Genomic DNA, 26,169 nt, shown 5'->3' on the forward strand with positions numbered 1-26,169 from the left:
AAGAATCACATTGTTACATTGTGATAAATTTTTTTATTAGGATGATAACTATAAATTGGCTTAAAATTATTCTATGATGAAATTTGTATTCAGTTAGTTTCTGTATACTACCCCAATAGCATCCAGAACAGTGCTGGTGGCAAAGGATACACATTGGTAAATGTTGTTGAATGAACAAATAAATTCAGTAACAGTTGCTTAAGATTGTGATTAGTGATGTAGACAATGAAAAAAACTATAATTATAGAAAAATGTTTGTTTTGCTGGCAGAAAGGTAGAAATTGGAGAAAGTAAGTTTTAATACTTCCCTGTACCTATTATAAAAGTAATTTAACTTAGTTTCTCAACTTTCTTTTTCATAATTTGATTCACTCATGAAATCAGATTGGAGACAATTGAAATATTAGAGTTTAGACAGCAACTATAAACTTACTGATAGTTGTCTTTTAAATGTCTGTGAATTTTTGGATGCCAATAGAGACACCAGTTTCTATGCTTCAGGGACTGAAATATAGTGTATCTTAAATTTGTGCCAATTTCTGGTAAGGAGAGAATAAATAGCATGATAACCAAAGAAAGTCGTTTTACTAGTCTGTACTTTGCGTCAGCCATAGACATAATCAGATACAGAAAACTTTCTTATTCTGAGGAAAAAAAAAAAAAAAAAAAACCAAGACTCTGTGTGTGGAGAGAGAAACTCATTCAATAAAATTTTTGCCACATGGGGTTTAGTCTAATCAGTCTTAGTTTTGGAGCTGCTACCATCAGCAGTTGCATTTTCTACTGCCTTCTTCTGCCTTTGGAAACTGAAAGTATGCCCAAATTGAAACACGTTTCTCTATCTTTTCACATGTTCACTTATTTCTTGAATGTGTTTTTAAACACAGACAAATTTCTTTTACATTACGTAGAATCTGAAGTTCAAGAAATTTGCAGTCATGCTGTTGAAGGGAGATGCTTGGCAGAGTTCCAGGCCACATTCCTAGACCAAACTCTCAAAGGTGTTCTCTCTTATGCAACATTGGGAAAGTATACCCAGCACTGGCCTGTTGGCTGATGATGTGTCTGAAGGCACCAATGATATGCTTATCATATTGAAACGTGAAGTCGGCAGGCACTGCAGACATTCTGTTGAATGATAGAAGCTGGATCATTTACATTTACTTTTTTAAATGTAAACTACTGTGATTGAATTTTAGAAGTCTATTGCATAAATATAGATAGAATGGGGAGCTGGGAGCATGGTTCTGGGGGCTGATTTATCAGCAGATTGTAGAAAGGAAACCTGGATACTTTAAATAACTGCAGGTTCAGTGTGAGCCAGTGCCATAACTAGGTGCTATTAACATAACTACTGAAATTTTGGGCTGCACCAGTAGAAGCGTAGTACTCAAATGAAGAAGCTAATAATTCACTTCTACTTAACTGTGAAGTCAGGAGGTGATTTTGCTCAATTTATGTGGTATAAGCTTCTGTGTGTGGTGTTCATGGATCATGTCAACCTAATTGGAGCACAACTCAGTCATTTCTGTAGTCAACTCAGAAATGTTTAACTTCTCAATATGCAAGGAAGCAAACTTTCACATAGTTCTTTTGTGAATCTTAAACAAACAAGCAAAACCCCACAGGATCAGTAGTTGGTAATAGCTCTTACTTTCCTTCTGATACCAAACCTATAGCCACATTCCTAGTCTTCTCTCTCACTCTTGAGCAGGGTTATCGGAACAAACAGTAGGTGAAAAGTGGCAGAAATTACTCTTTCTCTGCTCTTTAAGGCAAAATTAGAAGGATAGATATGTGTTTACTAACCTGTAAGTTAGTGATATATATGTGTGTGTGTGTGTGTGTGTGTGTGTGTGTGTGTATGACATACATACTATAGGGCTGTTTTTTCCCCCCATAATATGGAATCCCAACACATAAAACAAAGATAAGTATTGCTGGTCTAGTAGAACTATGGGTAGGAACCTCAAGGCTCTGCTCCTTTACCTCAACTTTGTCTCTTTCAAGAGATCCTTTGACTTCCTGCTCTGTAAAACTCCATTGGAAAAGTATTGTTCTAGATCAGAAGTCAGAGGTAGAAGTCCAAAGCAAAGAGAACCTAGAGGCTGTCTTCTTTCTCATGAATGTGACATTTCCCCTGCCTGTTCTTGTGGTCCCTCTTTTGTATTGAGAGCCACACTTGCCTACTTGTTCAAAGCAGTCACAAAAAGATAACCTGATACTGTAGCCATTTCTCCAAAAATGTAAAATTTCCCCCATTGTGTAATTTTTAGAAATAATAATGTATATTAAGCAATACGGGATGACCTTATCATACATAGTTTCTTAATCATTAAGCTGTAATATCAAAAACATTTATTTTAAAATATTTTCCTATAATAGATTTTTTTCTGGTCTTCTCATACCTCACAATGACTTTCTTAAAATGTGATAGATTTGTTTTTCAGAGCCTTTTTTCTTTGAAGACAGTCTCATAAAAAGCTAGGGAAATCCTCCCCATCACAGTTTCATGCAGTATGAGAGGCTATGAAGAAATCCTAGTGCAGTGCCCCCAAGGAGCATGCATGCTAGGACCAAAATTCAAGGGTTGTTGTCACTAAGATTCTTACACAACTTTACTAGTTAAAGTCTTGGGTAGAAAAAAATTGCACTGTCCCAGCAATTATTTTGTCCAAATATATGGACAAAATAAAAAAAAATGCACTAAAAAAAAAATGCATTCACATGTCTCATTCCCTTTCATATTTTAAGTAACCCAATGAAAAAGATTGGGCAGATGTTATTCCTGTGTAAGAAAGAAGAAACTGAGTTCAGAGAAGCTAAATAATGGACGACAATGCACAGCCATACAGGTAGAGCAAGGATAGTGACTTGGGAGTCTGAGACAGGAGGATTTTAAGTTCCCTGCCAGTAACTTAGCAAGACCATCTCAAAATAAAATAAAAAAGGACTGGGGATATAGTTAAGTGGTAGAGCACCCCTGGGTTCAAACACCAGTACTAAAACAAAAAACAAAATCCCAAACAAAAAAACATGGAAGTAGGGCAAGGATAGTCCAGTGACTTCTCCTAACCCTACCATTACTCTGGCTGTCTACAAGCATGGCCTGCGGTATTCCAGGGAAGACACCGTATTTTGCCCTTAGTGCATTAATGCAAGGGGCTGGAGCAGGTCTAAGTAGGGATAGTGTCACCCTTGTCTAGTATCTGCTTTCTCTCTACAGAGACTGGCACACTTCTGTGTGCAAGGAGGAAAGTGGTGATGGAAAGATAAAAGATGTTAATTTTTAGGAGTTTTGAATTTAGTTTCTTTCCTTTTTTATTTTAGGGGAAAAACCTCTTGAATACAAGGAAAATGAATATAGAATTTTTGATATATTGTTCCTTGAGCTTCTTAATTATGTCTAGTTAAAGCTAAGGATCTTAGTAAATGAACTATTGGAGGTGCTTCTATGAACAAGAACATGTGTAACATTCCTTCCCAAACATGGTGGTCACCAGAATTACCTTTGAAAATTAAAAAAATACATAGATATGGGCTCTTAGTCCCTGAGATAAGGTCTAGGAATAGGTTTAGAAACTTCCACAGGTGGTTCAGATGTACAGGAAAGTTTGAGAAGTGCTGAACTAGAAGCCAAATAAACTGAATATTCTGTGATTTAGAGAGACTTATCATTTACTTCATTGTCCAAATAGTTGGATTAGAGCCTGGTTAGAAGGGATTTGCAGCCGTGTAAATAATTAGACATTCAGAGGCTTTGAAATGGGAGGCCTGTTGAAGATTCTTCTGACTTGCCAAAAAATTTACTAATCAAAAATTTCAATGTGAGAGCAAAAGACTTGGGACAATATTCCTGAGCCAAGGATGACTTTTATTTCTCTTCATATGTCATGTACAACTAAGTCCTTTTGACATGAGAGGCTGTGATTTGGATGTTGAATGTCCTCCAAAGGCCCATGAGTTAAATGCTTGGTCCCCAGGGTGGTGCTTTTGGGAAGTGGGAAACCTTTAGGAGGTGGGGCCTAGAAGACATCCTCAGGTCTTTGGAGTCATGCCCTCAAAGGGGACCCTAGCCCCTTAATTCCTTTTTCACTTTCTGGTCTTGAGGTGAACAATTTGGCTCTGATCCCTCATTGCTATCCAGCACCCCCACTAGACGCCTAAAAGCATTGGGTGTCACCCAGTCATGGAGTAGAACCCCTAAAACCATGAGCCAAAATAACCCCTTTTAAATTCATTCATTCATTCTCTCTTCTCTCTCTCTCTCTCTCTCTCTCTCTCTCTCTCTCTCTCTCTCACTCTCTCTCACTTTCTCTCACTCTCTCTCACTCTCTTTCTCTGTGCTAGGAATTGAATCCATGATCTTGTGCTTGTCAAGCAGGTGTTCTATCACTGAGCCACTTACCCAATCTCCCCTTTACTTAATTGTCTCATGTATTTTATTATAGTGACACAAAGTTGACTAGTACATGAGAGAGAAACAAAATATTGACACAAAAGCTGGTTATGACCTTTAGCCCAACTGATCGGACCAGAGCACTGCTGATAAAATAGGAGTTTGTGTCTGTGTCCCTGACATACGCTGTGGAGATGTCAGTTCATTCAGTGGTCCTGTGCCCACCAGCTATTTTTTTAAAGAATTGCTTTTGATCTTGTGAACCTCTAATTAAATGATCAACTATGTCAAACTGACCATCTGGGTTAATACTGAAACCCTTATATAAAAAGCTGTGGCTCAGTGGAAATTTGCCCCCTTCCATGGATCTCTGATTTTCTTGTTATGCTTGAAAATTGGTGATGATTTAAACTCAAGATAATCACTTACTGAATCTTGTTAAGAATTACCAAATTAATTATTGCCACTTTACATGAAGCAAACTTAAAATCATTCTCTTAAGTAAAGCATATCTAAGCCCAGTAAGTTCTTAGTACCCTTCACAAAATGAATAAATGAATTGTGTACTAAAATACAAGCCTTAATTCTTTTTTTCTATTTTTCTTATTATTTTATTTTATTTGTTCTAATTGGTAGTCCTAATTCTTAATTGGAGGGTGGTTAAACCTTTTGTGCAAGAGGAGGCCCTGACTTCATAGGACAGTGAGCCTCTTTGAGAAATTTCTGTGAAGAAACATGGTCTGCCATGAAGCATGAAACTGGAGCTGAGAGGACACTGTATTTGACCCAAAGTGACCGCAGAGCTGCTCAACATGACCTGCAGTTCAGGTTTCTCATTTCATTAATAGAAGGTCTCAGAGTACATTGCCCAGTTAGATGTCTTAGACCCAGTTGGAACCAGGCACCTTGCATAGGGGCCTCCCCCAATCAAAACAGAAAGGAGTATTTTACTTGCTTTTTCTGAACTTCAAGAGGCTGGGTCTGGATAGCAGTACCAAGTTAGGGCATCATCAGTGAACTTCCTCTAGCCTCTTAGAATGTTTCACTTTGGGAAGGTGAGGAAAGCAATGGTTAGATGTCTGTGATTAGTTTAGCATTGTGGGGCAGCTATGACCATCCATTAATGGGAGATCTGCTCTCCAGATGACTGTACATATGGATATAAAAGGGTTTTTTTTTTTTTTGGTGGGGGGTGCCTTTTATAGAGTGGTTTTTCATTCAGTCTCTAAATTTGGAGCAAAAGGTCCTCTAGGGAGCATTTTCAGAAGTGTTTGAAGTTTGCATCTGATTTTGGTATTCAGTGGGAGGCCTACCTGTGTGTGACAGGCACTTGTCTCCGACAGCTACACTGATCACAAAGAATAAGGGCCATCCTTTGGGTCCTTCATTTAATCTTGATCTCATATTTTTATTCATTTAAGTCTGTATCCCTGAAGTTTGCTCCCTACTTGTCTCCTGATTTCCGTTAGGCTTTGTAGAATTTGTAGTGTATTCGACTGCAGATGACCACATATGGAGTCATTTAACCCGTCTTCCTCTTCAAATCTTTCTTTGTCAACCTGTCTTGTTTTCTGTTTATGTTTAGATTCTATCTTTTGGAAGTGTTCTTTCCTCCCCATTATTTCAGTGTCCCAGACACTGGGGAAGGGGTCCCCTCCCCATCCTGTGTTTACCCATGGTCACCTCTCAGCCTTGTGTTATGTTTCACAACAGTTGTTTATGAAATTCCTCTTTCTAGATTCCAAAACCCTTTTCCAAATTCCCTCTTCAGCAATTCTTGGTGTGATGCGGTGCGTCAGGCAGGATGAGTATTCTTATTCTTGTCATATCACAGAGATCAGGCAGCAGGGTCCTTAAATTTGTCCATTCATGAATTTGTCCAGTTGGCTGGTAAAAATAGTCAGATAGCCATTTCATGGGGTCAGCTTTATACAAAGTGAGAGAGGCAGGATCAGGACTCAGGTATTTGGTCCCCAGGTCTCAGTCCCAGGGACTGTCATCTGTATTCAACTGCCCCACCTATGTACTAGCTTCTTCCAGGGAAACCTATCAAGAACTGAGATGGTACCCATGAGACTTTTTCTTACTTGTAGTTATCATTAATCATAGTAGTGTGGGAGGTTGGTGCCAAAAATGAAGCCACTAGATTAAAGGTTTTTAAAAATTTTCTTAATTTCTGAGAGTTAATTTGTTTACATGATTCAAAAATCAAAATCATATTAAAAGAAAGTTGACATGAGGAGTCCTGCTCCACTTGGGACTTACCCTGTCTGGTTTCCCTACCCAGCACATACCATATATAGTTGGTATTAGTACAATACTAGTTTCTTGTGAATCTTTTTTTTTTTTTTTTTTTTTTTTTTTTTTTTTGGGTGCTGGGGATCGAACCCAGGGCCTTGTGCTTACAAGGCAAGCACTCTACCGACTGAGCTATCTCCCCAACCCCTCTTGTGAATTTTTTATGGTGTGTTTTACAGAAATGCAAGTAAATATGAATATTATTATTTTCCCTCATTCTAAAAACAAAAGGCAGTAGGTCATATACATGTTATTTTAAACCTCTTTTTTAAAAAACAACCAGTTTACTCCAGAGCGCTTTCCATTTCACTTTATGGGGAAAGAACATGTTCTTTACAGTTGCATGAATTCTATTTTTAACATGTACTATAGTTTTTCTAATAGAAAAAACTGGGTTGTTTCTAGTATTATCACTCTTATATACCTTGTTGTAATTAATACCCTTATTTATGCATCATTTTGTACATGTGAACCTGTGTCTGTACATTTGTTCTCAGAAGTGGAATTGCTAGGTCTGCAGGAAAATTCTAATTTTGATAAGTATTCCCTAGTTGTCCTACAGAAGACTTGAACTGTTCATATTCCCACCATTAGTGTGTGAGAATGCCTGTTTCTCTGTAGCCTCATTAACAGAATGTGTGAGGAGAGATGAGAAACAGGAAGAGAACTTCAGGTGAAGTCTTCTACCTCACCTCTAGTTTGCAGTGGTGTTATTGTTTAGCTCCAAGAACCACAGGCATCAGTTCCAATGGAAATAATGCATCACCATGGACGTGGGCTTACACCAGCTCTAGCGACACACATGGAATGGACCCACGTTGCCACTTGCAGAATTTCCTACAATGGAAAGTTGAGCATGCATTCATTATTCACTTAACTAGCAAATGCTGGCTCTCAAGAGCACAACAGTGTTTATTGGACAAGAGAAGAAAATTGTTCCACCACAGTGCACTGTGTACCAGGCTTCCCAAGCTCTTTTCTCAACTAGTAACATTATTTCCAAGGACTGAGTTCAAGATATATATCTCAAATTACAGAGGAAGTCTTGCTAAGCTTGGAACGTTCATACCCAAGGGACATTCTTTTGAGAAATGATTGTGCACTTCCCCCAAGATTTGTAATTAAATAATTAGTGTGTTATAAGATAAATTAAAACTGCCAGGGTACAATATAAACAACAAGCTATGATGTAATATTGCTAGATTTCATCCTTAAAGTTGCCAGGCATTTTCTTCCCTTATGCAAATAGTGAAACATGTGAAAAACACCATGATTTATGACCTAGATAACATCTCCACATCTTGAAAAGCATATATTCCAGGATATCCTCATGTAGTTCTTTACCACTGCCTCTGGAAGGATGGATTCTTAATCCTGTTCCCTCTGACAGTGTGCTCTGTTTAGAAAAAAAAATTCTCTTTGGTTCCATTACATAGAAAAGTATGGCAAATGGAGGCTGGCAGAGTGGTTTTTCAATCCAAATGGACTTTTTAAAACAGAATTTTGAAAGGGCCCCTTTAAAGGGGAAAGCCACTTCTCTTCCCCTCTACATAACAGCTGCATTTGGAGAGTCCCAGTGATGACCATATCTGGCCTACACAAGAGATCCTTCCTGGACATAAGGATGGGCTGCCAAAAGTGAGCTGGCACACCCCTGAGAAACACACGTTATCTTTTGTTAATAATGCCTGGGAAGGCTTTCACGACAGACATTTCCAGTTTCATGCTCTTGCTCCTACTCCTGGCATGCTTCTCTGTCTGCTCTCTTCCGAGTGCTGACCATGGCCAGGAAAACGGTGTTTCATATTTTGTGCCATCATCATCTAACCTGCCACCACATTCAGGATCTCAGCCCAGGTGTGTGTTTTGCATCAGCTCTGCATGGCTGTGGGGTCCTTTGCCAGTCATGCAGAGGGCCTCTCGGTGCCAGTTTGATGGGAGATGAACCATTCCCAATGCCTGGGCTCTTTTGACTTGATTGCTTATGTCTGGGAGTCTGCAGCTTTCTTCTGACTGGACCATCCCTTTTACTGTCTATGTGTGGTCTTCACTAGGTTTCCCATTCCTCAAGAATACCTTTGAGGTTGTTCTTTTTACTCACATCTCAGCCCTCCAGCTGTACTCTTAAAAAACAGGACAAAGATCACCAGTATGGTAGAAGGGGGTACCAGACCTCTAGGAGTGGAGGGAATTAGGGTTGGATGTTAACAAGACAGATTTATGTCACAATCAGTTTTTAAAAAGCACTTGGGTCTTGAGTCTTGATTGAAATCATTCTTATTTAAGTGGATTTGGCAGAGAAGTATTTGGTAGTAGGGATCACTGGTCTACAAAGCATGTGGTTCTCTTCCAATGCCCAGAGGTATCTCCGGGGTAAATGTTCAGACATCTCCAACAAATTACCTTCATGTATTGTTCTGACACTCTGTCCTATTAAGTATGCGTGTATGGTTGGTTCCTGGAGGGCATAATTCCACTTTGGGAATTATGTTTGGCAGTAACAGACGTTAGGGTTATATTCAATCTCCATGAAAATTGTTTGTAAACAAAGTGAATATCAGAAATTATCCTATGGGGCTTTCCTTACATTAGTAAGAATCTGATACACAAAGGCTACAGGATATCTTTGCCAAGTAGACCTCCCTTGAAATAGAAAATATCTGCATTTGACCCTGTATGGAAGGAGGCACTGCTGTCCAGATTTAAATTCTGTAAGGCGTATGGTCTTAGGCAATTTACCCCTCTGAGTCTCAGTTTCCTCATCAGATTATCTACCTCTTAGTTAATGAACACTCCCCTTTTTTTTTTTTTTTGGTCATTTTTAATATAAAGATAAACTTGGTATTATTTCTCATTTATCCTGCTGCCCAGAGCACCTTCCAAAAATCTCCCCCATATACACTACCACAGTCAACAATGCTGTCCTTATGTAGAAATACTGCCCCATTCCATTGCTTAGGCATTTGAGTTTGTATGTCATCTGTAGCAATCCAATTTTAGCAGAAAGAGGTAGAGATCATTTTTACTTCCTGACATTCAGAGTACTACAGAATTGAATGTTTCCATGTAGGTACATTCCAATGGCTTAAGTGATGTGAATATTTTCTGACCAGCCATATGGATCTTTTGTCATCTGAGATGTTAATATTTTCCTTATATTTTATAGTAGCTGGGAGCACAGCCAGTTTCTTGAATAGGGTCCACATGGCTCATTATGCACAGAACTCAGAAACTCCCTTCTTTGTATTATTCAGATGAACAGTGCCACTTAGAAGAGTAGGGCACTGGGGTAGGGCAGTGGGCAGGGGAACATATTCAATTATTTTCCCTCCTGCATTGAGCTACAAATAATGAGCACTTTCCTGTGCTTTACTGTAAGTAATTAAAAGAAATTATAGAGTAGGATGCAAAAATAACCTGAAGGACAACTGGATGTGTGGAACCACCAGTTTTCTCCATGTGTGCAGGTTAATCCTTGTTAACTCTCAGAACACTGAGTTTCTACAGAAAGGGTTGCGTGTCCACACATGTTCTGGCGTCTACCCACACACTTCTGTATGGTATGACTGTGCATCCCAGAAGAAGGGCTGTGGTGTGTGCTGCGCTTCAGTGGAATGGAATAGACTGATTCCTGAAAATGGTCTCATAAAGGTGAGCAACAGGGAGCTAATAGCCTTCTCTTGCTAATTTTATCTTTCCCCTAGGATTTGGCATTAGTATTTTGGAAAGAAGCATTATTTTTTTATTTATTTATTTTTTGTCTCTAGAAGCAGTTTATCTTTCCAGTTTCTTCTCACTTTTACCTCTCTCGCTTTTTAAAGTTTATCTTCTGAGTACTTTAGAAGAGAGGGTCTAGAGAGGTTGCTTCTTTAAGTGAAACTTACCTTTTCCTTTCTCATCTTAGCCCTTTTGAATTAATGACATTGAAGCCTGCCGGTTTTGTCTTCTGATGGGTCTAATTATGTGCAGGTATTCTTGCTATAATGGAAATTGCTCTGATAACTAATTAACCACAGGAATACATTGGCCATGGAAAATTTCAGGAGCACCATCTGTGGAAAAACCAGGATGGGCATGCCTTTACCCCAGTTCCCGGGTCCATTAGGAGCGTAGTTATGTGCAACCAAATCTAGTGGGCTGTGGGCTTCCAGCTGACCAAATTCTCATGGAATCTCATGGCAGGGACTCGGGGGTGTCCAACCATACTCTGTAAGTAACCTGTTGATTATAAAGTTGCCAATTCTGAAGGAAGAGACTGACATAAGACAGACGGGACTTTCTTTTTCTCTCCTGTTTTAAATTGTGATTGTTTTGGCACCTTCCAATCAGCACATTATGGCAAACTTCTTTTCTAAAAGGGGGATTCCCTTTATCCTTATGTCAAGAGTTACCACATGTTCTCCCCTCAGGGACAAAGGATGTAATTGCATCATCCTTGCATTGTTTTTTGGTACAGAGCATGCTTACTCTTGGAGGCAGGAAGACAGTGCCCCAATTTGCTCTCACAACACCCCCTCCTAGGAGTTGCCTTGTGTATAATTTGGAGCAGGCAGTCCCTTAGCTGTGTTGACATCTGTACTTGTCAACATGAGGTTGAAGGTGGAACCCAACAACACTCAAGATGCCACTAGGGAAAATAAGGCTCTGTGTCACCTCAGCCCCATCTGTTTGAAAATGGATTTGCCATACCATCAAGGTTGCCAGTGCAAGTCACCTGCATTTGGACTGGTGAACTTGGTTCTAGGTGCTTGAAATCTAGCTGTCACTGCTGTCTTTTGTAAAAAACCTGAATGGTGGACCAACCCTCAGTTCTTTTTAGAACTGCTCCATCAATATTTACCCTCATCTTTTTTTTTTTCAATGCCAAAAATCTCAATCGTTTTCTTGGGTTTTCTAATTTTTTTTTAACCTATTAGAATACTTCAGTCTTGAAGCAAATGATTATAAATATTAGACACCAACTGAGAAATTGGGTTGTCTGCTGGGCATTTTGTTGTAGAGAGAGATTTCATTGTAGGGGCAGGGAGTTGATGCTTGGTACATACACTAATATATAATAGGGTTTTGTTGTTTCTTTTGCTGTTTTGTTCAGTGGGTTATTTTGTTGTTTTTTGCTTTATTTTGAATTTCATGATACTTGGTAGGTCAGAGTTAGATCTGTTGATTTCAGGACAAGTCTAGAAATAAGCAATCTGCCATTGAGTGGGTGAGTTCTCCCTGTCTCTGTTTCTAATTCGCCATTTCAGAAAAGAAGGAATTCACAAGGACCAGAGACATCTGGCTGAAGTAAAAGTACCTAGAAATCTCTCACCTCTATAGCTGGTCACATCACTCCCACTATGATTCTGATTGAATGAGTGTTACTAGGCTGTGTTAAGTGATTAGGGAGGCCGCATGTGCTTGTACTTGTCTTGGAGCACTTAGGCAAAAATGAACAATTAGTAGATGTCCAGATTTAGATCAGTAGTACTCTATAAATTTTTATTTAGCCAATCATGTTTATAGGTATCCTGCACTTTACGGCATAGACACGGAAAAGCCAGTTGACATAAAGAGAACTCAGATTTTACTTAACACCATTACAAAAGCAAAGATGCTTTCCCACATAATGAGTGTCCCAATAAAATAAGTTGAACCAAAGAGGAAAGATGATAGGTAACTCCGTGGCAAGCAGAGAAAGTACCATAATGCTTAAGTTGACTTTAACCCCTTAATTTACTTATCCTAAGTGACTGCCTTTCTCTTTATTATTTAGTCTAGTACTTCTCAACTTTAATGAGTATATGAATCACCTTGAAGTATGTGAATCTAGTTGAAATGCAGGTTCTGGGTGGGTGGAGTGGATGGGATAAGGGAGGGGAAGCTGAGATTCTACATTTCTTATAAACTTCTAGGCAATGCTAATGCTGCTGGTTCATTGATCACACTTTGAGAAGTAAGGTTTCATTTAATTCCAACCCATGGTATTTTATCTCAAACCTATGTTTTCTAAAACTCCAACTTTAGGTTCTATAAACCTCATTTTGTTGGATCATTTTTACTAACAAGTTTGAACTGCCTTAATAGACTTAATTTATTAATGTACCATTCAAGCAAAACATTGTCTGACGTTTGAGACTTTAGGCTGCATAAAATTAATTTCATTCTGAAATTTTTCTATAAACTCAAAAGTATATTTTTAAGAACAATTTAAATGTCTAAGTGACAATAACACTTTTTTTACTCTCCCTGCTTATCACTTCTAGAGTCATTCTCCTTTACAGAAAATCCCCCCTCCCATGACTTCATAGTGTTGAACACATATAATTAAGTATAGTGTTTATTTGATAATTTTTAGAGTCAGTCACTAAAAATTCTTGGAACTAATGGAACTATCATTTAATTAAGGTCACTCTACCAGGTAGGGAAATTTGGTAATATAGTATTAAATCTAATTCTAGTGAATTATAGCAAATCCTACCAAAAATTCCAAAGAAAGGGAAATCCTAATTAAGATGGTTACACTTTTTAATTGAGCATCATCTGCCACTTGTATCTTCTAAACTAAAACATGGTAGTTCTAAAGAATACTTAGAAAGGCATTTTCTGACAACCTACTCATTTGATATGTGAGTAAATTGGGTATGCTTGGTGCTAAGACTTCTCTGTTATAGGCTAAAAGTGTGTACTACTTGGGCAATGTTGCTTGTGACAGAAAGAGAAATGTAAGGCACAGATAGGATTACTAGCTTTGGTGGCTTTGGCATTCAGAGAACCTTCATCTGTTACAGTAGAACAGTAGGTTTCCTGGGAAAATAATGATGGAAGCAGTTGGGACCCTCTGTATGGTGGCAGCTGTGCCTGAGGTTGGAATGCCAGGTGGCAAGAAACATATTATTCACTGACAAAAACCTCCACCTAACTTTAACTGCACCTCTCTAAGAACATTGCAGATAATACCAGCACAAAAAGAATTAGGCCTTTCAGTGTCTGAGGAACCTGGCTTATGCAACATGCTGTACAAATTGCTCTAGGTGATAATTCAGGGGAGAATGCCTGATCTCTATCCTTATCGGGTATGTGATATAGTTTTACTCTTGAAGAAGGATAGGTCTCCTGTCATTCAAATAATCTTATTTTTTTCAGGATAGAGTGGGAGAATAGAGGCAGGACACAGAACTAGAGCTATGATGCTATCAAAGATACATGTAAATTTATTCATGAAATTAATGATTCAGGGAAACATATGTTGTTTATCTCATGGTAGTTACTCCGGGTATGAACTGAAAATCAACAACTTCCCTGGCACTCTTAGGCTAAGTAATGTTTGCAAGTGCTGCTCACTAGGGGCAAATCTGAAAGTACTCTGATATGAAGGACTATGTTTTATAGGAAGTTATATTAGAGTTTTGCAGAGCAATAGAAACAATAGGAGATAGATATAAATATATAGAAGGAGATTTATTAGGTAAGTTGGCTCCCGTGGTTATGGAGGATGAGAAGTTTCATGATATGTTCTTTGCAAGCTAAGGCCCCCTTGGATGTGGGTAGTAGCACTTGGTCTAGATTCAAAGACCTGAGAACCTGAGATGCAAAGTCCAGAGAACTTGGAGTTTTGATGTCCAAGGGAAGGAGAAGAAGTGTATACCAGCTGCGGGAAAAAGATAACCAAATCGTTTTCTGTTTTTGTTCTGTGTGGACCCCCAGCCAATTTGATGGTACCTACCCACATTGAGGGTGGACTTCTCAGTCCACTGACTCATGTGCCAATCCCTTCTGGAAACATCCTCACAGATACACCCCAAAACAATGTTTTACTAGTTTTCTAGGCATTCCTAGAATTAAGAGTTAAGCCGACACCTAAAATTAACCATCATAGAAACAATCTGGATACCCTTGGACATTAACTGCTGTAGGGTTAAAAAGTACATTTTTAAGATACTTCCTTCAAAGTTTTGGAACATCCACATCATCTGATATAATTTTCTAAAATATTAGTTTCAATCAACTAGTTATACAAATAAATAGGTAAGTATTTGTAATAATCATTATTTCCATTTTATTTATGGAATCTGATTTTTAATTATTTTCTTTGAGGTATAGTTGGAGTTTTTAATTGGTGTGACTTTGTTTGGTCTTTTTTAAAAAATATTTTTATTAGTTGTTGATGAATCTTATTTATATGTATGTGGTGCTGAGAATCGAACCCAGTGCCTCACACATGCTAGGCAAGCGCTCTACCACTGAGCCATAATCCCAGCCCTGTTTAGTCTTTTTAAAAAAAATTTTTAATTTTTTCTAATTAGTTATACATAAAAGCAGAATGCATTTATGTACTTTGATTTATCATAAGTAAATGAAGTATAATTTCTCATTTTTCTGATTGTACATGTAGAGCATATCAGTCATGCAGTCATATATGTACATAAAGTCTGTTTCATTCTACTATCCTTCCTATCCCCTTATGGTTGTAGCTCAGTGTAGAGTGCTTGCCTAGCACATGTGAGGCAATGGATTTGATTCTCAGCACCACATATAAATAAGTAAAATACAGGTCTATTGTCTGTTTACTCTTGGCTAAGCAATACATATTCAAAGAGAAAATCATGTAGAAATAATGTAGAGGGATAAAACAAACTAGTACCTGTATGTGAAGGCCTAGTTTTCTTTGGAGTCTGAGTTCTGATCTTGTTCTATCAGGGGAACCACAGCAAGTGGATGAGTTGATTAAAAATTCTGATCCTCTTTCTTCCTGTACAAAATGGGGATAATTATAGTTACCTGCATCTCCAGGGTCCTATGAGTCTTAATTACTTAATATTTGCCAAGTGTTTGGAGATCTTTGAATTAAAAGTGCTGAGCCATGGAACCAATTGTCGGTATAATTATAATTTGAATGAGTTTGTAGTTTCACCATACCTCTTCATCCTGTTCTTTCAGCCAACCCAGACACAGTTAAGACTCAACTCTTCTTTGTACCCACTTTTCTTTTTGTGATCCACTTTCATCAATAGATAGCTCCAGACCCATAGCTCCACACTTAAGTAGCTTCTTAGTATTTATTTTGCAAACTCAATAGTCACTAAGAATAAAATCAGTAAAATAATTTGTTTCTTCTAGTTTATCAGTCTCTCATGCAGTAATAAACTAATCTTGAAGTATTCCCCTGTTCAGTGGCTCTTCAGTATCCATAAAGTAATGTCCAATCTCTTTATCACCCTCAGAGTCTTCTAAAATCTGACAGTCATTCCATCTTAGTTCTCACTATTCCTAGTCCAGATCTCTTCTCTGCAAATGCTTAGTCCGTGGCCTCCCACCTCCTCACCATTAATCAAGCTGCCATCCATCCAGTGGTGTCTTTTGTATGTATTCAAATTTTTCATAACCTTCTCTTCACAAAGTATTCCTTGGGTTGGGGATATAGCTCAGTTGGTAGAGTACTTGCCTCACAAACAATCCCCAGTAGTTCAGTTCCCAGCACTGAAAAAAAAAAAAAAATACAAAATGTTTCTTCATTTCCTGGAAGTAACTTCTCTCACTCCAGAATTCTACCCATACCTTTCCTGGGTCATTTCTCTCCTTTTATTTTAGTTACAATTCTGTCCTGCCTCTCTTCTGGCTGTAAGACTGGAAAATAGACTACATATTTGAAAATTGAACAAACAAAAGGATAACCGATACATAGCTGTGGTGAAACTAGATGCAAGTGAAAGATTTTTTGATATTAATGCAAGATTTCATTAAAGTGTTCTTGGTAGGTTTGTATCATGTACGTTAGGAATTAAATATTAATTGATCATTTCTTTAACATTATCATTATTCTTGTCATTTATAGAGCTGTCTAAAATGAGCCACCATATCATTAATCTATGTTTTCTTTGATGATATGCTCACAGATAAAACCCAGAAGGACAGGGGAACAAATAAAATTTTGATTTTTTTCTTTTTTTTTTAATATATCCAAATTACCTGTATTGTTCTTTGGTTCCCCTTCTTAGTTTGGCCTTGGAAACTTGGTTCTAACATGCCTGCATTTTTTTTGCAAAGCTTTCTCTTAGATGAAGAGGACATTATCTGAAATTCCATTCACTGGAATAATCGGGCCTTAACAAGTTGAAGGATCTCAGGGATCATGCTTAATCCAATCCTACAAAGTAGTGTCTTAATGGTGCTGCCTTTAGAAAGTTGGGCTCCAGGAAATACAGAACCACAGAACACTGTGTCCATATTTTACAAGCTCCTTTGTCATAGCATCTCTCTTCCCTGAGCCTAATATTCTAAAACTGGCAGCATGACCTGATGGTAAATCTTGACTCAGGAGATGGGTGACTGACCTGTTAATTTAGTGGCATTTGTCAGATGACTTAACCTCTCTGAAGTATAATTGTCTCATCTGTGTAATGGGAATAATAACACCTGACCTGTCTCCTTATAACAGTCAAATTAGATAATGTTTGTGAATATTCTGTAGTCTTTTAGAAAAACGTGAATTATTTCTGTGCTATAGCAGGAAAGCATGCTGTGATGGATATTCTTCCGGTCGAAGGTTTAAGACCTGTGAGTCATGCTTCAAGCTAGACTTCTTTTCTAACCTTGTTGATTTTTCTTTTTAGCCCTGTGTATTATATTGAATTTCCTGAGAGTGGGGCTAAGAAAATCTTCTTAGCATTTTATAGATGTGGTTGAGTTGATTGTTGTAAGCCTTGGAACAAAATGAGATAGTACCAATGTATTTATTAACTAAAAATAGATATGTAGACTAATGACCTACTCAGCAATATTACATAGGCTCTGTATCTTTCAATTGATCAAGACTCATCTGAGGGGCAGAAATGACATGAAAACTCTTAATTTTTTATGATTTCCAAGTATAGAATGTAAGATTACTCACTGAAGAGTGTTAAACAAGAAAAAGGAAGTTAAAAGACTGAAAATTCTAAGTTCTGCTCTTCTTACTACTAATACACTTTAAGTCTCCCATAGATCCATTAGAAACAGAGCTACACAGGATGTAGCAGAGCAGTTAATATATCATAGCATTGATTGCTTTTTAATCACTCAAAGTTTTACCCCATTCAAAGAACTAAAGAAATTGTGGCTGATAATTGCCATCTGTCAAATTCCTTAGAGCTTATAATTTAGGTTAGTACAGCCCATAATTTACCTAAGAATTTCACTGTATTCACTGTTTCCTTCCAAACAAAAAGGCTTCTTATGAAAATTATATCAGTACTGTCTTTTTCTTCTAGTTTAATAAATCAATTAGGAAGTTTTTACTGAGTACTACTACTAATTTTTCTGTGTTAGCATTATGGGAGATCAAATGTGATCCAGTCCCTCAGAGAGTTTATCTTCCAACTGAAGACTGGTTTTAATTAGCAAATGCCATTAATGAGTGAGTAGGGAATGAAGTTCTAAATAAGGTAATAATGTGGAATTTTAAAGAAGAAAGGCAGTGTATACTAGATTCATTAGAGAAGGTGGCCGGAATGATATGGTGCTTGAAACAGGTCATGAAGGATAAGCAAGATTTAGTTAGGGAGAGAGGGAGAGAGAGGGAAGGAAGCAGGTGGGAGAGAGATTAATTGATCAATCAATTGACTTGTCAGAATAGCAGAACAAGTCACTTCCAAGCAATAAAGCACTCTGGCCTGATCAGAGCAACTGTGATGAAGCACTAATATAAAAAAGTGAAGCACTGAGTAATCTGAGAAAGTTAGCTAAGTAGGGTGAGGCCAGATCTTGGATGGTATTGAATATGAGGCTAGATTTGATCTGATGGAACACAAAAGCTATTGCAATTTTTTGTGTAAGACAATAGCATGAGAGTGGTCAATCAGGAAGTGTGCATCAGAGTTGAATGGGGCTAAAAGTATTGTTCAATACAGTGAGGGGAAATTAGAGTTGCAAAATGAGATGGCAAGGACTGAGCCAAGGTGTGGCAGTGGGGTAGAGAAAAAAGGGATTGGTAGTAGAAATAGTTTGAAGGAAAACATAGGTTGGCAATAAATGTATCCATTCCAGGATTTCTAGCCTACACTGGAATTGCCCAAAATATCAGAAAACATTGTTGGGCTGGGGAGATAGCTCAGTTGGTAGAGTGCTTTCCTTGCATGCACAAGGCCCTGGGTTCGATCCCCAGCACCAAAAAAAAAAAAAAAAAAAAAAGAAAGAAAGAAAACATTGTTAATAAAAAAGAAAAGAAAAGGTGGAAAGTACCATTGTTCTAAAAGAAAGTATTGAGTTTGGTGTTGGATCCATTTGCTTGAAGACCTTGTGTGTAGCAGATAGACTTGCAGAAGTGTCACGCAGAGGGTAGTGCTGGAGGTGTGGGGTTGGACTTTATCACTATTTAGTTAATTACTGAATCTCTGCAGATGTTCGGCTTTGAATGCTGCCATGTTTGGACTTACAATGAAAGCCAAGTGATATTTACTCAGATGTCAGTTGTTCCTTCAGAGTATTTGCTTGTGGCACTGGTAAGAAAATCATAAAGCATTAATTACTATCCTAATAAAGCTGTTAATAAAAAGGTAAATGGGGACCAGTGAAAGAATAAACCTCAAGTCGAGAACAGAAAAAGGTGTCATTAAAAGACTCATTATTGTAGTAGTGATAACAAAATAACTTTCCAACTCTGTAGCTTAAGATGCCTCAGTACTTCAGACCATTATAAGCTGTTAGTGTGGGTACTTAGTAGATACTTATTAAACTTACATGGCGTTCATTCTAAAATTCACCTTTTTTCTTTTTTAACATTTCTCCAATGGGCTTATATCCTCTAGTTGACATTATTTTGTTATTGTTGGCTATCTAGTCATAGGACAGTTGTCATTGCCTTAAAAATTTTACTTTTCTAGGACTGGGGTTGTGGCTCTGTGATGCAGCACTTGCCTAGTATGTGTGAGACACTGGGTTAGATTCTCAGCACCACATGTAAATAAGTAAAATAAAGCTCCATTGACAACTAAAAAGATATTTTAAAAAAATTCACTTTGCTTTTTCTTTAATATATGCACAAAATTATATAGGATAAAATGTGTCCAGATAAATCTAAAATAATTCTTTCTGTAAAAATAGAATATAAGTTCTAAGCACAGAGCAATAGTTTGTATTTTTATTTCTTAACAGTATATAAAATGGTGAGTTTTAAATTGATGGTATCATAGATTTGATAAATAATAGTATTAAAAAAAAGCAAAAACAGCAAATTTCCACCAATATGATATAGGTGACTACAGTAAAGTATCCTAAATTTGCATTCTTTAATTGACCTACATTTGAGGAGCCCCTGGGGTTATTTTAATTTGGACTGGGAATATTAGGAGAAAGGGTTTTATTTCATTCAATGGTGGAAGTACTGCCTGCTTAGAATAGAAACCTCCTTGGAGGATCCATTTCTTTGATGATACAGCATCCAGAACATTCACAAAACTTTAAATATTAGCAGAATGAACAACCACGTTTTATTCAAACCAATTTGCCTTTCCTAATCTCAGATCACTGTGCAGTCTACACACTTCTTAGTATGCTTGCTTGTGTGCAAATGAAGAGTGAATCTACCAGGAAATTGGTATTTAGGAATGATACAGTCTTTTGGTGGTAAAATGTTCTGTCTTTCAAAAGTAGGGCACAAAACCATTTGCTTTTCAATACAAGAGTTTTCAGCCATTTCTGTACTGTGGCTTACTGATTGGAGGTAGGTTGGCTTCATGTTCAGTAATACTTCACAGGTGGAAACTGTCTCTTTTCCTAGGAACTTGCACAGCATGATGATGATGATGATGATGTGTGTGTGTGTGTGTCTTTTTATAAGTCCATGCTCTGGAACAGAGAAGTAGGATTAACATTAGTGTCAGGGCTGGGGAATGCTCCTCTTTACTACTAAGGGACACAGTGCTTCAGGTAAGTGATTCTGAAGTCCTTTACCACCTGACGGTAACCTTGGGTTGGTTTATAGGTATGTTTTCATTTTCCTTGTTCATTCATCCTAATTGGCTTCCTAGAGCATGCTTGCAGATGTAGAGCCAAATTTAGAGTAGAGAAACCCTCTGGCAAAAAGGAAGAAATTAATTTTGTGGTGTGCCATTAAGGGACTTCCCAGGAAACTTCAAACACACAGAAAGAAACACTAACTGCCTATTCCCAAGTGTGTAAAATACAACTCAGATTTTTTTAAAGTCATGATAAACTCAGAGTTCACGCACCCACACATATACACACACACACACACACAGAGGACCACCTTTCCAATAAAAAGAGAAGTTGAACTTTCTTAGCTAGATCAGTGTACTAGCCAGAAAAGCCAAAGGGTGAGGGCTTCAGAGAATTCGTGGGCATAAACATGGAGTCTGCATATGGGAGGCATTTGAAATTGACTTAAACTCCTTTTTAATGCTGACTTTTCCAGTTTTTTCCTAAGTTGACACATTGTTTTCATGACATCAGCCTCAGGCATAGAAACATCATTAAAATGAATGTAGAGAAAATGATTTCTGTTTGGGAATAAGCAAAACATTTTTAGTGATGACCACCCAGGTGTAGCAGAAAGAACACTGGAGTTGAGAGCCCCAAATGCTAATATAAACTTTCTTCAGGACACAAGGCCAGTCCTATATGGTCTTTGGTTTCCCTATCTGTAAAACCCAGTGAAATTATCTGTCATCTTCACTATAATAGATTATCTCTGTGAGAGAAGAAAAATAATGTAAAATCTCCTTTTAGCTCTCTGATAGCTGTTCGTGACTAGGCATCCCATAAGGAGAGACCCCTCTGACCCCTCAGGCCACTCTGTTTTTGTCACACATTCCTACAAGGGGACAGCATTGCTAACTTGAAAAAAAAAATTATGCTTGCAATTGTTGCTTAGTAACATTTCTGATTTTGTGTTTCTTGTGACAGCATGAGCAGAGATCATTAAAAATTAAACTTACGAAGCTGCTAAAGTGGGAGGAAAGAGGAGAAATGAAGCCACAGTTTTTTCACTGACTTAGAAGCCATTTAATCTCAGGTTTATATGCTAAGTCCTGGGGAGAACACTGCATGTCTCTGGTTTATATTAAACCACATATTGCACACTACTGACATTGATTTGTGTCTAGTGCAGCTGGAGTTGATCACCAAGACGTAAAAAACCTTGACCCCGCAGAATGGTCTGGAATTATAATCAGATGGGCCACATGGCATCCGTGTGAAAGAAAGCCCTAACCAGTTTCTTTGTATTTTTTCTGCTTTCTCCTTTAGTTCCACCAGGTGAGAAGAGTGATGACCATCCTTTTCCTTACTATGGTTATTTCATACTTTGGTTGCATGAAGGCTGCCCCCATGAAAGAAGCAAACGTCCGAGGACAAGGCAGCTTGGCCTACCCAGGTGTGCGGACCCATGGGACTCTGGAGAGCGTGAATGGGCCCAAGGCAGGTTCACGAGGCCTGACATCATTGGCTGACACTTTTGAACACGTGATTGAAGAGCTGTTGGACGAGGACCAGAAAGTTCGACCCAATGAAGAAAACAATAAGGACGCGGACTTGTACACTTCCAGGGTGATGCTCAGTAGTCAAGTGCCTTTGGAGCCTCCTCTTCTCTTTCTGCTTGAGGAATACAAAAATTACCTGGATGCTGCAAACATGTCTATGAGGGTCCGGCGCCACTCCGACCCCGCCCGCCGCGGGGAGCTAAGTGTGTGTGACAGTATTAGCGAGTGGGTCACGGCGGCAGATAAAAAGACTGCAGTGGACATGTCGGGTGGAACCGTCACAGTCCTGGAAAAAGTCCCTGTGTCGAAAGGCCAACTGAAGCAATACTTCTACGAGACCAAGTGCAATCCCATGGGCTACACGAAAGAAGGCTGCAGGGGCATAGACAAAAGGCATTGGAACTCGCAGTGCCGAACTACCCAGTCGTACGTGCGGGCTCTTACCATGGATAGCAAAAAGCGAATTGGCTGGCGCTTCATAAGGATAGACACTTCCTGTGTATGTACATTGACCATTAAAAGGGGAAGATAGTGGATTTATGTTGTATAGATTATATTGAGACAAAAATTATCTATTTGTATATATACATAACAGGGTAAATTATTCAGTTAAGAAAAAATAATTTTATGAACTGCATGTATAAATGAAGTTTATACAGTACAGTGGTTCTACAATCTATTTATTGGACATGTCCATGACCAGAAGGGAAACAGTCATTTGCGCACAACTTTAAAAAGTCTGCATTACATTCCTCGATAATGTTGTGGTTTGTTGCCGTTGCCAAGAATTGAAAACATAAAAAGTTTAAAAAAATAATAATAAATTGCATGCTGCTTTAATTGTGAATTGATAATAAACTGTCCTCTTTCAGAAAACAGACAAAAAAACAAAAAACAAAAACAAAAATTTGAACCAAAACATTCCGTTTACATTTTAGACAGTAAGTATCTACGTTCTTGTTAGTACTATATCTGTTTTACTGCTTTTAACTTCTGATAGCGTTGGAATTAAAACAATGTCAAGGTGCTGTTGTCATTGCTTTACTGGCTTAGGGGGATGGGGGATGGGAGGGGTATATTTTTGTTTGTTTTGTGTTTTCTTTTGTTTGTTTGTTTGTTTTGTTTTTTAGTTCCCACAGGGAGTAGGGATGGGCAAAGAACTTCAGTGTCTATTCTGGTTTATAAAAGATACACTTATATATTGTAAAGATGTTTGCAATATCAATCAGATGACTGGAAAGTGAATAAAATTTAAGGCAACTGCATAAAATGCTCACACTCCACTTCCCATGATGCACCTGCCAGGTCCCCTTCCCCCAGCCCATTGGATGTGGGTCAGGGAAAGCATCTTTTATTGGAAGGACCTACATTTGCTCAAAGCACATTCTTTCCCCTCCTCCCTCTTTGATCCCCTCTTTGTTTTGCTTCACCTTAAAGAAGAAAAATAAATTGCCTGCCCTAAAATATTTTACCACTGTGGTGAACAAGTGTACAAATTGTGTCACATCGTGACACTCGTGGAAACAGTGATTTTTATTTTTTTAAAGAAGAGAAAAAGAACATCAAGAAGTAACCCAGAAGTCAAGATTCTTTTTTTATGAGGAGTAAACATTTGGGTAAATCATGGTAATGCTTTAAAAAAATATGGTTAGGCTTCACGGTGTCTTGCAAGTGAAAGGTAGAGTTCCTTGTGAACTCAGAACCTAGATCAGAGCAGGAATCTACATGCCAGTGAAATGAGTCTGAACAGCCCTATGGAGGCTGGGTAGAACATACCATTTCCTGGCAATGCAGGGGGAATTTTTGAGTGGCCATCCCAAGGCCTAGGTAGAGGTGGGGAATGGCACTTGGGACTTTCCAAAAGGAAAGCATCAGAAGCACCCTTCAGAGGTGACTCTGGAATGACATGTGTCAAGTTGCTTGGACCTCATGCTTTAAGTGCCTACATTATCTAACTGTGCTCAAGAGGTTCTCAGCTGGAGAACCATACCCAAGCTGACTTATGCCCTCCATTCCTCTCCTGGATAATTGTGCATAAAGTTGGATTAGCCTGGAGCAGATTTGGAGCCAAATGTGGCATTTGCTATCATGAGATTAATGCAATGAGATAGAAGCTGTTTGCTACAAGAACACATACTTGCTTTGAAATTACACTTGAGGAAACCAGGGTTTTATATTTTGAGAACTTTTGGTCAAAGGAGAGAACAGGAAAAGGCCCCCAAACTCAGGCTAAATGATCAGGCCTGGAGAGGTAGAAATCTTGTCCAGAGACAAGACTTGGGAAGGTGTTGCTCCATGGAAGAGGCCAGAACAGAGTTGACAAAGCTTTGCTCCCCAAGTGAAGGTCACAGCAACCTCCTGCCCATTCTGTCTGTTCAAGAAGAGGGTCACTGCTTCACCTCTACCATTTTGGGTTAGGAGAAGTCAAATTAGGAATCTGAAATAGCGTTCCTGGGAAAAGTGGACCCCAGTGAAAATTAGTGCTAAGCCTATCTACCCATTCAGCTCACTTCCACACCTGGAAATGATAGTGTTTACCACCTGAAACAGTGTCCTTGAGTGTCAGAAGAAGCTGCAAGCAATTGCTACATCTTAGCAGGGTGAGAAATAAGCAAACAAGGATGTACACTGTGACCCAGGGAGTGAAGATGCCATCAGCAAATTTCTGTTATTCAGTCTTTCATTTCGAAGTAGCCTGTCTTTTAGAGTACCACCTGAGTACCTATTGTTAAAAGAAGGAAGACTTTATGTAGTATAGGTTTGTTTTGTTGTGCTGTTCAACAATATTATCTTTGTAATTATTTTTCATCTGTAAGGAATGCTTTTGGAATATCTGCTGTATGTTAACTTTTCACAGGTTCCTTTGAGGGACAACATTTAAAAAACAAACAAGTCCCTATCCACAATCTTAAGGTACTGCAAAGGGCCAGATCTGTTAAATTTTGCAGGAGACATTTCAGCAAGTGTGTGGTCAGTGGCTCTCTCTTACCCAATAAGATACATCACAGTCACATGCTTGGTGGTTTATGTTGAACTAAGATTTATTTTGTTAAACTCTCTCTCTCTGTTGCTGTTCATTCTTGTTCTGTTCTGTTTTGTTTTGTTTTTAAAGTCTTGCTGTGGTCTCTTTGTGGCAGAAGTGTTTCATGCATGGCAGCAGGCCTGTTGCTTTTTTATGGTGATTCCCATTGAAAATGTAAGTAAATGTCTGTGGCCTTGTTCTCTCTATGGTAAAGATATTATTCACCATGTAAAACAAGAAAAAAAATATTTATTGTATTTTAGTATATTTATATAATTATGTTATTGAAAAAAATTTGGCATTAAAACTTAACCGCATCAGAAGCCTATTGTAAATACAAGTTCTATTTAAGTGTACCAATTAACATATAATATATGTTTTAAATATAGAATTTTTAATGTTTTTAAATATATTTTCAAAGTACATAAAATCTGGGGGTTCTGGGTTTTTTCTCTTCACTGTAAAACAAACATGAAAACGTGTTTTATTATAAATACGTGTGTTCCTTGCTTTAAGATCAACCTCACTAGTGGCAGCAATTTAATAACCCTCCAGAGAGGATGCTAATTTCAAAGCACTGGTGCCAATCCTGCAGTCGGTGAGCTTCTGAGAAGCTCTAGGATTGAGTCTGTCTTCCATGGTGGAAAACAATGTCATTTTCTAGGACACTTGAAAGTTTTCCCCTTTGAAGTGATATACTTTCATCAAATACCAAACCATGTATCCTAGCAACATCGGGATCCATGAATCAGGGCTGGCTGGCTCTATTTGACTATAAAATAACTGTTAAAAAAAAATCAAAGTAGGTCTATTTAGGGATAATTAGAATAAATTGACCCAAATTTAGAAACTTAACTACTGAAAAAAATACATAGAAACTCAATATTTGAAGACAGGTCATGTACCCTTGGTTTGGAAACAATGCCATTTGCGAAATGTCTTTGTATCTATTGCATTGATTTAATTTTTGCACATGGAACACGGAGGTTTTATAT

At 38.1% G+C, this 26,169-nt stretch overlaps 1 protein-coding gene across 1 annotated transcript in view; it reads left to right on the forward strand.

Annotated features, from left to right (window-relative positions):
* Bdnf (brain derived neurotrophic factor) overlaps nucleotides 1-25,526 on the forward strand; it is a 31,391-nt gene extending 5,865 nt beyond the window's left edge. Inside the window, 1 exon segment of the mRNA XM_053743272.1 lies at nucleotides 21,920-25,526. Coding sequence (XP_053599247.1) covers nucleotides 21,920-22,684 — 765 coding nt within the window. The 3' untranslated portion in view covers nucleotides 22,685-25,526.
* Nucleotides 25,527-26,169: the final 643 nt, after the last annotated feature.

The sequence above is a fragment of the Sciurus carolinensis genome, chromosome 11, assembly GCF_902686445.1.
Source record: "Sciurus carolinensis chromosome 11, mSciCar1.2, whole genome shotgun sequence".
NCBI lineage: Eukaryota > Metazoa > Chordata > Mammalia > Rodentia > Sciuridae > Sciurus > Sciurus carolinensis.